Genomic DNA, 13,469 nt, shown 5'->3' with positions numbered 1-13,469 from the left:
TTTCTAGTGGATCAGCATAAGATTGACAATAGGCCTAGTAGGATCCTTGTGAGTTTGCTAATTGGCTTAGGATCCCAATATCCGTCGATGCTTTGTTTTTGGGTAATACATAGAGGCTTGGAGGCTTTGAATAGCATAGTCTTGGATTCATGCCGAGGCTTCTTTTTTGGGTAATATGTTAGAGACTTTGAGGCTTTCAATATCTTTGTCTTGGATTCATGCTGATTGCATGGTTGCGAACTCTAGTTAAATATCATATATATGCTACTGGACCAACAAGTCATAGAAAATTATATTTGGGGCGAGAATTTTTTTTTTGTCATTTTATATTTCAAATGAGATTTCTTCCCCAGCAAAACAGTTCCTCATTTTAACTCCTAAGTGCGTGTCTGGCTGCTTGAGAAAGGTTTAGAAAAAAGAATTTTTTTGACGTTGAATTTAGATGGTATGCAAAGAAATAAACTATAAAGCAGTTTTTACTCATTAAAAAAAATAATAATAAATGAATTTTAAAATAACCAAACTACATATCAGAAATAGTCCAATGCCACAACCATCATAAACGTGAACTTAGGTCATCCTAGCAAGACAATAAGTGGAAAAGAATATATATATATAGTCTCTAAAACAAATGCAGAACAATAGATGCAAAAAAATTTGGACCAGCTTCTTTCTATTCCCCTTACACTAGATAGGCATCTCATAACGGCAGAGTGGACAAAGATGACTTCTCTCCAGCCACCGAGTGAGGCAGCCACCATGGAAGACGTGCTTGCAAGGCATTCGAGTCACTTCCATCTCAAACTCAAACTCCTCCAAGCATGTCGAGCACCCATTCTCTTGAAACTTAACTCCAACACCATTGTACTTCACCACCTCTAGCGCCTTGACGGAAGCCTCTGATGCCAACACGCCACCAAAGTCCCCTCCAATTCCTTCATCGGCAATATATCTCATCAGCTTCGCAGTCTCATCCTCCACCTCATGCAACCCCTGAAACATGTCGTGGATAAGTATCTCGACGTTTATCTCCAGCTCTTCAACTCCAGCATGCAAGGCGTCCAGACCAACATCGAAAACGTATACGTTGAGCTTCTCCTGCCAAAAGCTCTGGGCGTCAAGATCGTTGTAGCGCATATTGGAAAGGATTTCAGGAACCATATTGTTGTGATGTCGCGGATCCACTAGGTCTCCGAGATACATGAAAAAATTGGTGGACTTGAGGGGGCAGGCCATGTTCAGACCTCCATCATAGAACTCGTAGACGTGAAGGTGGACGCTCACAGGAGCCACAAGCCTTGCCTCCAAACCTCTCCCCTTGAGCAAAGCACTGACATACATGGTAGTGTCGCCGAAATTGAAAGCACTGCTCATGACGTCATTTGGGAGAGCCGATCGCTATAGCTTTCTGTAAAATTCTCGTCGTCTCTTCCCGTGATACACAACAATCGACTTCCTAAAGATTGGTCATCAGAAGGTCGCTCTTCAGGAAAAGCAGATGCGGGAGTGAAGTGCTCGGTAGCTGTTATGATCACAACAGATGAACTGTAAGCCCATAAGCGATCTGATCCGCTTTTCCCATTAGAAGCATATGCGCAGGGGCTTATTTTGAGAGTTCAGTAGAGCTATAGTAGCAAGATTAGTAGCTAGCTCCAGTCTTGTAGAGAGCTGTCCTTTCAATAGGAACAGCACAATATTCAAACACGGGTTGGATTGATGAAGAAGACACATCAACATCAGACTCTTCTGTTGGCAAGAAACCCGAAGAATAAACCAAGTGTTTCGTAGTTTAAAAATGCCGAATCTCGTCTCAATCATCATTTGTCAGAACTTTTCGAAGTAAGTTTCTTGGCTTGGGCAGGACATTTAGTTCATATCGCTATTTTTGGATCCAGGGGACTAGCCACTACCACACCTAAATGAATGCAAAACAACTGCAGATAATCAACAAAAGACTTTTGTAATATGCATTGGAACTTTGAATAAATAATTCACCATAATTGGGAGCAACAAATAAAGATTGTTTGTTGAATTCGTCCGGTCTGCAAGGAGATGTCTCCATCATCCACTATGGGCGAGACTGGTATAAGGTTGAGTTTACGTGCGAGAAGGACTTGCTTTATGTGCTATAGAACCGACCTTGGTTTATCAAGGGCTAGATTTCTTCCCTCAGGAGGGGGACCCCAGCCAGAGCTCAAGTAACAAGTGTTCTTGTGTGGGTTAGGCTTCCCCCTTCAGATGTAGGATGCAAGAATCTTGGCTGAGCTAGTTTCTGTGGTAGGTCAGTTTGTTAAAGTGGATCATGCTTCCTTGGAGGGGACACATTGTGTCTTCGCTCGGGCCTGTGTGCAGCTGGATCTCTCTTGTCCCTTAAAGAGGTGCCTTGAATTAGAATGGGCTAACGAGAGTGTCACAATCTACCTTAATTATGAATCTTTCTTTGAGTGTTGCTTCTACTGTGGAGGAATTTATCATTTCTTTGAAGATTGCCCTAGAAAGGAGCCTGATCAGCACTTCTTTTTGGCTGAGAGACTCCGTTCTGAACCAAGGATTATCCCAGAGACCACTCATATTACTCCTGAGTTGCAGTGTTCTGTATCTGATGAGGTTATCATGGTCTTTTCCCAGTGCTAATCAGGGTCCGTTGGCAAGTCGCACCAATAATATAGCTAATGAAGCTGAGCAAGGAAATAACTGACTTTATCTATAAAGATTTGACGGATAATCTTCAATTTAGTATGTCTCGCTACCGATTAGCTGTTATTCAACAAAAAATCGTTTCTGGTTTATACGTTCTATCTCCGCTACAAGTTAAGTTCATAAAGAAGGTGGGTCTAACTCAGTTTTTACATGATACACTACCTGATTGTCCCGATATCATGCTTGGGACTGGCTTTGATCCAGATATGCATACCCAATTGTCCTCGTTTACTCAGATTCAGTTGGAGCTCAAAAGCTTGTTCCAACATCCGAGCCAATTTGAGTACCAGAGCTCGCAGCAAAGCCTGCGGCAAAGGCAGAGTTTTTGGTTACATTTTCAGTTGCAGTTCAAGAACCAATGCCAGTGGATCCCATAGAGGTAAAGGTTGGAGCAAAGATGGCAGTAGCTGGAGCATAGTAGGTAGCTACTCAGTTTCCTTAAATTTGAAAAAGAAAATAAAATGATCCTCTGTTATTCCTTCCACCAATTCTAAACCATCCCAGAGTCTGTGGGCAGTCGCATTCACAGCTGAATAAGACGGTTTAGGGCTAACAAAATATCCTACCAGAATAGAATCCCACACCTGCATCCCCTCAGTGGCTACCCCTGATGGAGGGGCTACTCTCACTCTACCTTCCTCAACAATAGGAGCAAAGTCAGATAAATTCATAGCGGAGTCTGAGCTATTACAAGGTAATTGATTCCCTGCCTTCACAGCCATCTCCTTCGTCATCTGATGATTCCGAATCGTGGGGTTTGATGGGAAGCTGAGTCACTACTATCTTCCTAGTTTTAGTGACCTTATTCTTTCTAATCACCGCTTCAATTTTGGGGCCTGTGAATGTTACCCCAGAGCAGTACTAAGACAGTTGTCTTATCTCTGTAAAATGTTCTAGAGCCACTGCTCTGTAATAACGCGGTTTTCAAGCAAGCTTTAATTACTTTTTTATATATCACATTAGAAAACAAACCTTTCTCCTTCCGAATGCGACGAAGCGAGCTAGGTTACCGGGATAAATCCTCTTCCCTTTTTTTATGCTAATCAATTGAGTAGGCAATGAAGCTTCCTATGGGAGAGGCGAGGAGTGTAGCCAGGATTATAAATAGAGGTGCCGAGGTTCTTATTTTAGCGAATCCTAGCCTGATAGTGAATCCTGATCTGAATCGGAGTAGGACACGTCTCCTAGGCGGACTCCTCTGGTGGTTTAAATTCTAAAACAGTCTGAAACCCTTTGGAAGTTAATGAGATACTAAGAATATATTCTAGTATCTGATCTCCTAAGACTATGATTGTTCCAACTAATTATCTTCACCATAATTTATTATAGAAGAATGTGCTAATTTTCCTTCTTAGGAAATAAGGTTTTGATGTAGAATCGGAATAAAATCCAACATGGGGCCTTGATTAAGAGTCTTTGTTTTAGAATTCTGTTGAGTCCCGTTGATTTCCAAATCAAGCTTGTTTTAGGTCGGAATTAAGTTGGGAATTAGGAGTCCATGTTAAATTAGGGTTTGGTTTGTTTCTATTGGTCCGGTTGTGAGGTCTTAGAGTGAGTTGTGATCCTATATAAGGATCATTTGGAGGGGCTACGCCCTTCTTCTTCATGTTATTGTTTCTTTTAGCTACCATTGTTGAAGGAGAAAAAAACCTGTAGAAGCTCTGTTTGAGCCCAAGAACTCCCATGTTTCCTTGTTTGGTCGTTTGAAACTAGCCGTAGGACAACAGAGAAGTGTTTCTTTCCCACGCTCCCGCATCATTTTATATCAGAGCGAGGTCTTTTGGCTTCGATGGTGAATGATAACGTTGCGAGTGTTCATCCCGGTGATGGCGAACAGGGGATACCAGCCTTATGGGCAGCCGTTCGCGGCTTGGAAGGAGCCATCCGTGACATCCAACAGGTGCTCCAAGGCATGCGGATCGACCTCAACTGGGAACGTGTGCAGGCCCATGAGGATCTCCCTCACGGTCCACCGGTACCGGCACAGGATCTACCCCACCGACGTCGACAATGAGTTCTTATGGAGTCATCCGACGAGGAAGAAGATGAAGCAGTCTACGGGACGTTTGGAGGACCACGTTCGAACCCAGGTGACCATGGCTTCGATGGGGGCGAACGAACCAGGAGAGCCTTCGAGCGATGCTTTCTAGATGGGGGAGCGACTGACGAAGGAATCGGTGGGCAACGTTAATGGAGGAATAGGCCTGAGGCGTTCGACCGTAGGCTTCACATTGGAGGTGCGGCCTTTGACCGCCGAGTCTCTATTGAAGATGGTGTGTACGAGGAAGCCTTCGAATTAAGCCCATGGAGAGGAGACCCTGCGGGCTATGGGCATGAAGGGGGCTGATTTCTAGATGGAGGAGTGCCCGACAAAGTTCTCGGTGTGTGGAGACCACAACGGAACAGGGATCATGCGGGCTTTAGGTGGAACATAGAACTTGTGGCGTACGGGGTCAATTGGGGCACTCGAAACAAGGGCTCCCCTGATTTTAGATTGAAGGTGGATCTTCCTACCTTCAGCGGCAATCTTCACATTGAAAGATTTTTGGATTGGTTGGCCGAATTAGAAAAACTTTTCGATTACATGGAGATCCTAGATCAGAAGAAGGTGAAGTTGGTCGCGTACAAATTGAGGAGTGGAGCATCTACATGGTGGGAACAATTGTAACATAACCGCCTGCGGCAGAAGAAGATGCAACTCACCACCTGGCGCAAGATGAAGCAGCATCTGCATAATCGATTCCTCCTATCTGACTACGAGCGGACACTGTATCATCAGTATCAAAATTGCAGACATGGCCCTAGGACTGTGACTGAGTACATGGATGAATTTAACCGTCTCAATGCCTGCAACAATCTGTTAGAGATAAAAAATCAGCAAGTTGCAAGGTACATCGGAGGATTGAAGCCGGCGATCCGAGATCAGGTGGATCTACATCCGGTGTATAGCCTATCTAAAGCTATAAGTTTGGCCTTAAAACTGGAGGCGCAGGCGGCACGGAAGGCGCACCAGTTTCAGCCCATGAATCGAGCATCATCCTCGCGCTCCACCATAGCAAAGTAGAAGACTGTTGATGGGGCAGCCACCTCGAGTCAACCACCACCGACGTCCTCGTTAAGAGGAGCCGAAAATTTCAGCAAGCAGCAGGCGGCCCCAAAAGGTAGTGGCAACCCCTATAAGAAACCAATGCCTGTAACATGTTAGAGGTGTCAAGAGGTGAGGCATCGGTCTAGCGAATGTCCGAAGCGGCGATCAGTCAATGTGGTTTAAGCTGAGGATGAAGAAGGGATGCCGTATGAGGAGGAGGAGCATGAAGAGGAGCGGACCGATGACGAAGATCAGGGAGTTCCGGCCTCCTTCGTAGTTTAGCGAATTCTGTTTGCCCCACGAAATGAAGAGGAATCGCAATGCCATAACATCTTCAAAACTTGCTGCACCGTCAACAAAATTGTGTGTAATGTGATTATTGATAGCGGCAGCAGTGAAAATATTGTTTCTTCCGCATTGGTTCGTGCGATGGGATTGAAGACAGAAAGGCATCCATCTCCTTATAAGATTGGATGGATTAAGAAAGGGGTTGAAACAAGAGTGGAAAGGATATGCAGGGTGCCATTGTCTATCGGGCGGTACTACAAGGATGAAGTGGTGTGCGATGTGGTGGATATGGATGCATGTCATATTCTACTCGGGCATCTATGGTAGCATGACACAGATGTTACATTCAGGGGCCGAGATAACACATACTTATTCCCATGGCAAGATAGAAAAATTTTGTTGGTGCCTATGAAAGAAAAGCCAACCCCCAAAACTTCTCAAGTGGAGGGGAGGTCCTTCCTTGCGATTTCTGGTGTGCAGTTTATAGCGGAACTCAAGGAGGCTGAAGAGGTTATAGTGTTGGTTGTTAAGGGGTTAGAGACGCCTATCATGCAGCAGGTGCCCGAGAAGTTCCAAGAGTTGTTGGAGTTCAAAGACATCACCCCTGCAGAATTACCAGATGGACTGCCTCCCATGCGAGATATTCAGCACCATATTAATTTGGTGCCTGGTGCAAGTCTCCCTAATCTGCCTCATTACAACATGAGTCCTAAGGAGAGCAAAATTCTGCAGCAACAAGTTGAAGATTTGATCAAGAAGGAGCTGATTTGGGAGAGCATGAGTCCGTGCGCAGTGCCTGCACTATTGACGTCGAAGAAGGATAGGAGTTGGCGTATGTGTGTGGACAGTCGTGTGATCAATAGGATAACAGTACAGTATCATTTTTCATGCCCCGTTTGAATGATATGCTCGACATGCTAGAAGGAGCCAAGGTCTTCTCCAAAATTGACCTACGGAGCGGCTACCATCAAATCCGAATTCGTCTTGGTGATGAGTGGAAGACGGCATTCAAGATGAAGGATGGGCTATACGAGTGGATGGTCATACCTTTTGGCCTATCCAATGCACCGAGCACCTTCATGACAAGTAATGAACCAAGTACTAAAATCATTTATTGAAAAGTTCGTCGTCGTCTACTTTGATCATATTCTGACCTATAGTCGCAATGAAATTGAGCATAAAGAGCACTTGAGGGCGGTTTTGCTTGCTTTACGGGAGAATCTATTGTTTGTTAATCTTAAAAAATATCATTTTGCTACAACATGCTTGGTGTTTCTGGAATTTGTGGTTGGGGTTGATGGCATACATGTTGATGAAGAGAAAATAAAGGCAATACGGGAGTGGCCGACTCCTACAAATGTTAGCCAAGTCTGCAGCTTTCATGGGTTAGCGATGTTCTATCGGCGTTTCATCCGGCACTTCAGCACCATCGTCGCTCCCATCACCGAATGCATGAAGAACGGCCGATTTCAATAGGGGGAGCAGCAACAAGCAAGTTATGAGTTAATAAAAAAGAAGCTAACCTCTGCACCAGTACTAGCATTACCGAGTTTTGAGAAGTTATTTGAAGTGGAATGTGATGCTTCTGTGGTTGGCATAGGGGCTGTTTTGACCCAAGAAGGACGGCTCGTGGGGTACTTCAATGAAAAACTTTGTGAAGCATGACAAAAGTGGATGACCTACGAGCTAGAGTTCTATGCTATCATCCGTGTGTTGAAGCATTGGGAGCATTACCTTATTCAGAAAGAGTTTGTTCTATACAACGACCATTAAGCTTTGAAGTACATCAATAACTAGGACAATTTGAATCGAGTGCATATTCGATGGGTGAGCTTCTTGCAGAAATTTTTCTTTGTGTTGAAGCATCGATCCAGACAACAGAATTGGGTGGTAGATGCTCTAAGACAATGTAGTGCTTTACTGACTACCATGCGGACAGAGGTTGTAGGGTTTGAATATTTGAAAGAGTTGTATGCTGAGGATGAGGATTTCAAGGATGCATGGGCGAAGTGCACAAGTCATCAAGCAACGGGAGATTTCCACATTCAGGATGGCTACTTATTTCGGGGCAATTCCTTATGTATTCCCAGATCATCATTGCGGGAGAAGCTGATTAGAGACCTTTATGGTGGCAATCTTAGTGGGCATATGGGTCGGGACAAGACCATTGCTAGTTTTACAAAAAGGTACCATTGGCCGCAGCTGAGATGAGATGTTGGAAAATTTATTCAGAGGTGCTATACTTGCCAAACAGTGAAGGGGCAGTCGCAAAACACTGGACTCTATATGCCTCTACCTGTGCCAAATGCTATTTAGGAGGATCTGTCAAAGGATTTTGTGTTGGGTCTTCCCCGAACACAAAGAGGTGTAGACTCAGTCTTCGTGGTGGTGGACAGGTTCTCCAAGATGGCGCATTTCATCTCTTGCAAGAAGACATCAGATGTATCCCACATTGCAAGGTTGTTCTTCCAAGATTGTTTGTTTGCATGGAGTACCACTATGTATAATATCTTATCGAGATTCTAAATTTTTGAGTCATTTTTGGCTTATCTTATGGCGGATGTTTGACACTTCATCAAATTTCAGCGGCACCGCGCATCCACAGACTGATGGACAGACGGAAGTGGTTAACAGGACACTTGGTAATTTGATCCGTTGTATTTGTGGGAGCACCCCGAAACATTGGGATATGCCTTGGCCTAAGCAGAGTTTGCTTACAACAATGTTGTCCATAGTGAAACCGGAAGATCGCCTTTCTCCATTGTTTATTCAAAGGCACCAAAGCATGCATTGGATCTGGCATGCCTACCAAAAATTTTTGGGAAGAGTGTGGCAGCAGAAATTTGGCAGAGAAAGTTCAAGCTATATAGTTGGAGGTGAAGAAGCGCCTAGAGGACACAAATGCTAAGTACAAAACTAAGGCGAATAAACATTGAAGGCATAAAGAATTTTGAGAAGGCGACATGGTGATGGTTTTCCTGCGCAAGGAAAGATTTTCCGTGGGAACTTACAGCAAATGGAAGCTAAGGAAGTACGGCCCATATAGAATTTTAAAAAGGATCAATAACAATGCTTACGTAGCGGACCTATAAGATGATATGAGAATTTCAAAGACTTTTAATGTCGCTGATATCTATGAATACCATAGCCTGAGAAACATTTATATCCAGATGAGAACTCGAGGACAAGTTGTATTCAAGTGGAGGGGACTGATGTAGAATCGGAATAAAATCCAGCATGGAGGGGTCTGAAATAAGTTGGGAAATAGGAGTCCATGTTAAATTAGGGTTTGGTTTGTTTCTATTGGTCCGGTTATGAGGTCTTAGGGTGAGTTGTGATCCTATATAAGGATCATTTGGAGGGGTTGCGCCCTTCTTCTTCATGTTATTGTTTCTTTTAGCCGCCGTTGTTGAAGGAGAAAAAAAACTGCAAAAGCTCTGTTTGAGCCCAAGAACTCTCCTATTTCCTTGTTTGGTCGTTTGAAACCAGCCGCAGGACAATAGGGAAGTGTTTCTTTCCCATGCTCCTGCATCATTTGGTATCAGAGCGAGGTCCTCTGGCTTTGATGGCGAATGATAAGTGCTGCGAGTGTCCATCCCGGTGATGGTGAACAGGGGATACCATCCTTGTGGGCAGCCGTTCGCGGCTTGGAAGGAGCCATCCGTGACATCCAACAGGTGCTCCAAGGCATACGGATCGACCTCAACTGGGAACGTGTGCCGGCCCATGAGGATCTCCCTCACGGTCCATCGGTACCGGCACGGGATCCACCCCACCGGCATCGACAACAAGTTCTTCCGGAGTCGTCCGACGAGGAAGAAGATGAAGCAGTCTACGGGATGTTTGGTGGACCGCGTTCAAACCCAGGTGAGCATGGCTTCGATGGGGGCGAACGGACCAGGAGAGCGACGCTTTCCAAATGGGGGACGGCTGATGAAGGAATCGGTGGGCAACGTCCACAAAGGAATAGGCATGAGGCCTTCGACCGCAGGCTTCATGTTGGAGGTGCAGCCTTTGACCGTCGAGTCCCTATTGAAGATGGTGTGTACAAGGAAGCCATCAACTTATGCCCAAGGAGAGGAGACCCTGCGGGCTATGGGCATGAAGGGGGGCGATTTCTGGATGGAGTGCCCGATGAAGTTCTCGGTGGGTGGCGGCCACAATAGAACAGGGATCCAAAATACCCTTGAATTGGGCTCAAAATTTGAATTTTAAATTTGAAAATTCTTTGTTTCAACTTATTGATTTGATATGATAGATTGGAGCTTCTGTTTTGCCCTTCAAATGATTTTTTTTGCATAGGCCACAAAAGGATAAAAAGTAGATCTATGAGTTGTCTACTTGCTATAATTTTTTTAGAGTTTTTTTCCATGTAATTAGGGAGATGTAGTCAAAATACCAAAGCTAGTTCTGAAAAGCTGTCTGTTACAATTACTCCATTTGCAGCTCTTATTTCACCTACTAGAACTTAGACCTAAAAGGTTTGCAAAACATAAACTCGTAGATATATGAGTCTAGTATAACATCATGAACTTGTAGTTCGGGCGTGAAATTTTTTTCTTCATCATTTTATATTTCAATTGAGATTTCTTCCTCAGCAAATAGTCCCTTCATTTTAACTCCTAAGTGCCTATCTACCTGCTTGAGAAAGGTTCAGAAAAAAAAAATTAACATTAAATTTAGATAGTATACAAAGAAATAAACTATAAAATAGTTTTTACTCATAAAAAAGAAAAAAAATGAATTTTAAAATAACCAAACTGCATATCAGAAATAATCCAATGCCACAGCCATCATAAACATGAACTTAGACCAACCTGGCAAGGCAATAAGTGGAAAAGAATTTATAGTCTCTGAAAACAAACACACAGCAATAGATGCCAAAAAATTTAGGCCAGCTCCTTCCTATTCCCCTCGCACTAGATAGGCATCTCATAACGGCAGAGTGGGCAAATATGACTTCTCTCCAGCCACCGAGTGAGGCAACCACCATGGAAGACGTGCTTGCAAGGCATTCGAGTCACTTCCATCTCAAACTCAAACTCCTCCAAGCATATCGAGCACTCGTTCTCTTGAAACTCAGCTCCAACACCATTGTACTTCACCACCTCTAGCGCCCTGATGGAAGCCTTTGATGCCGGCACGCCACTAAAGTCCCCTCCAATTCCTTCATCGGCAATATATCCCATCAGCTCCGCAGTCTCATCCTCCACCTCGTGCAACCTCGAAAACATGTCGTGGATATGTATCTTGACGTTTATCTCCAGCTCTTCAACTCCAGCATGTAAGGCATCCAGGCCAACATCGAAAATGTATACGTTGAGCTTCTCCTGCCAGAAGCGCTGGGCATCAAGATCGTTGTAGCGCGTATTGGAAAGGATTTCAGGAACCATATTGTTGCGATATCGCGGATCCACCAGGTCACGGAGATACAAGGAAAAATCGGTGGACTCGGAGGGGCGGGCCAAGCTGAGACCTCCATCACAGAACTCGTAGACGCAAAGGTGGACGCTCACAGGAGATACAAGCCTTGCTGATGCTTCCAAACCTCTCCCCTTGAGCAAAGCACTGACATACATGGTACTGTCGCCGAAATTGAAAGCTCTGTTCATGACGTTGTTTGGGAGAGCAGATCGCTGTTGCTTTCTGTAAAATTCTCGTCGTCTCTTCCCGTGATGCAGCCGAGCAATGAAGCTTCCTGTGGGAGAGGTGAGGAGTGCAGCCGAGATTATAAGTAGAGGTGTCGGGGTTCTTATTTTAGCGAATCCTAGCCTGATAGTGAATCCTGATCTGAATCGGAGTGGGATACGTCTCCTAGGCGGACTCCTCTCGTGGTTTAAATTTTAAAATAGTCCAAAACCCTTTGGAAGTTAATGAGATGCTAAGAATATATTCTAATATCTAGTCTCCTAAGACTATGATTGTTCCAACTAATTATCTTCACCGTAATTTATTATAGAAGAATGTGCTAATTTTCCTTCTTAGGAAATAAGGTTTCTGTCATCATATTGACATTAATATATTTGGAGGTTGTCCCGAATTTGTTTCAGCGCAGCGAATTTTACAATATCTTGCACAGGGTTTATAATTTGAATATGAGATAGATGCACTACAAAAAAATAGTTTTTTCCGGCGTTTTTTAAAGCTACACATAAAATATCATAAAATTAACAAACTTCAGCTACAAAGAAATAACACGGGTGCTCACACATATCGAAAATAGTATAATAAAACTATTGCTATTTTATTAAAATAGTTTATTTTTCTAGATCTACAAGGTGAATATTAGAAGAATCTGATATTAATGTTGGAAGATTTTGATGGTAAGATATGGAGGACATAAATTGCAAGCATACACAAAATATGTGACCTTATTGTGAAGCTTAAATGAAACAAACTAATAAGGCTTCATAATTTTATTTTCAATTTTACCATGAAGAAAAGCTACTCATAAAGTATCTAACTTTTTCTCCCTTCACATTACTTTAGATGTATCTGATTAGCCTGCAACTACTAGAAGAAGACTCGAATATATAAAAAGGTTGTAATTTGACCTAATAATAAGCAATAAAAATTTAGGGACAAAACATGATGATATTTTGGTTTTAAGGATGGATGGCGGCGACGATCGGGTGAATAGAAGAAGTAGAGAAAAGGAGGAATGGGGTAGTGCCCCCTAGCTACCTTGTGTGATATCTACTCGGCCAAAATGGGCAACCGGAGGGTGAGCACTCACCGGTGAGCTGCGGTGGTAATGGATCTCGCGGTGATGACGGCTTCCGGTGGAAAGAGAGGTGATGGATCTCGAAACAGGAAGAAATATGGCAGTTTGGTTTAAAGAGAGAGATGGAGTTTTGGCGAGGGCAAAGCTCGGTTATAGCGACACGACGGTCACCGTAAGTGAAGAAGAAAGGAAGAAAGACTCAATGGTGTTCAAACAAAATAGTTGAAGAAAGATTTAAAGAAAATTTTCGGAAAGAGATAAGGTTGATTCAACAAAAGATAAACTCAACCATTCATTCATTGGTTGCGGCCCTAATGGTCGGATGTCATTTATGCCAACTCCAAAGAGTCCTCTCGATCGAGTCATGGTGGTGCGTTCGTGGTCATCCACAACCACCATCTCTTTGGCAGTGGATCATTATCACATCCTTTGTTTCCAGAATAGTTAGTAATTTTCAGAATAGTAAAGATTATAGATTTGGTTTTTTATGTTTGAATCTAGATGCGTGGAACCAATATTGGTTTCATTTAATAGATGATGAAATTAGATTTTTATTGATTCTATTATTTTTTTGAGATGGATCTGAAAGTTAAATGTAATGTTGGCTTTGTGTTATCGTGGGTTGTATCCCTCGATAGCACGGCCATAGGTGCGACAAATCATGTTCCG

The 13,469-nt window shown here is 43.5% G+C and overlaps 3 protein-coding genes across 3 annotated transcripts; 1 reads left to right on the top strand and 2 right to left on the bottom strand.

The window, feature by feature from the left end:
• Positions 1-687: 687 nt before the first annotated feature.
• Positions 688-1,374, bottom strand: LOC148702437 (E3 ubiquitin-protein ligase RDUF1-like). Its single transcript, XM_088703833.2, has one exon. It carries the CDS (start codon positions 1,372-1,374, stop codon positions 688-690), a length of 687 nt encoding a protein of 228 aa, XP_088559959.2.
• A 5,110-nt stretch (positions 1,375-6,484) lies between these two features.
• LOC149752820 (uncharacterized) lies at positions 6,485-8,287 on the top strand. Its single transcript, XM_089925456.1, has 2 exons — positions 6,485-6,908; positions 8,016-8,287. The coding sequence occupies exons 1-2, from the start codon at positions 6,485-6,487 to the stop codon at positions 8,285-8,287; spliced, it is 696 nt and encodes a 231-aa protein (XP_089781582.1).
• Positions 8,288-10,995: 2,708 nt separating this feature from the next.
• On the bottom strand, positions 10,996-11,688 carry LOC103718975 (uncharacterized). The gene has a single exon (XM_008808007.4). It carries the CDS (start codon positions 11,686-11,688, stop codon positions 10,996-10,998), a length of 693 nt encoding a protein of 230 aa, XP_008806229.4.
• Positions 11,689-13,469: the final 1,781 nt, after the last annotated feature.

This window comes from Phoenix dactylifera, chromosome 9, assembly GCF_051530095.1.
Source record: "Phoenix dactylifera cultivar Ajwa chromosome 9, Ajwa_hap1_PhDact_Kaust_v1.1, whole genome shotgun sequence".
In the NCBI taxonomy this organism is placed as follows: Eukaryota; Viridiplantae; Streptophyta; class Magnoliopsida; order Arecales; family Arecaceae; genus Phoenix; species Phoenix dactylifera.
This window is presented reverse-complemented; position numbering and strand designations above follow the sequence as displayed.

Coding starts and splice junctions, on each gene's coding strand:
- LOC148702437 (XM_088703833.2), bottom strand. CDS start 1,374: ATGAGCAGTGCTTTCAATTTCGGCGACACTACCATGTATGTCAGTGCT.
- LOC149752820 (XM_089925456.1), top strand. CDS start 6,485: ATGAAAGAAAAGCCAACCCCCAAAACTTCTCAAGTGGAGGGGAGGTCC. Junction 6,909..8,015: donor GAAGAAGGATAGGAGTTGGC/GTATGTGTGTGG, acceptor CCATGCGGACAG/AGGTTGTAGGGTTTGAATAT.
- LOC103718975 (XM_008808007.4), bottom strand. CDS start 11,688: ATGAACAGAGCTTTCAATTTCGGCGACAGTACCATGTATGTCAGTGCT.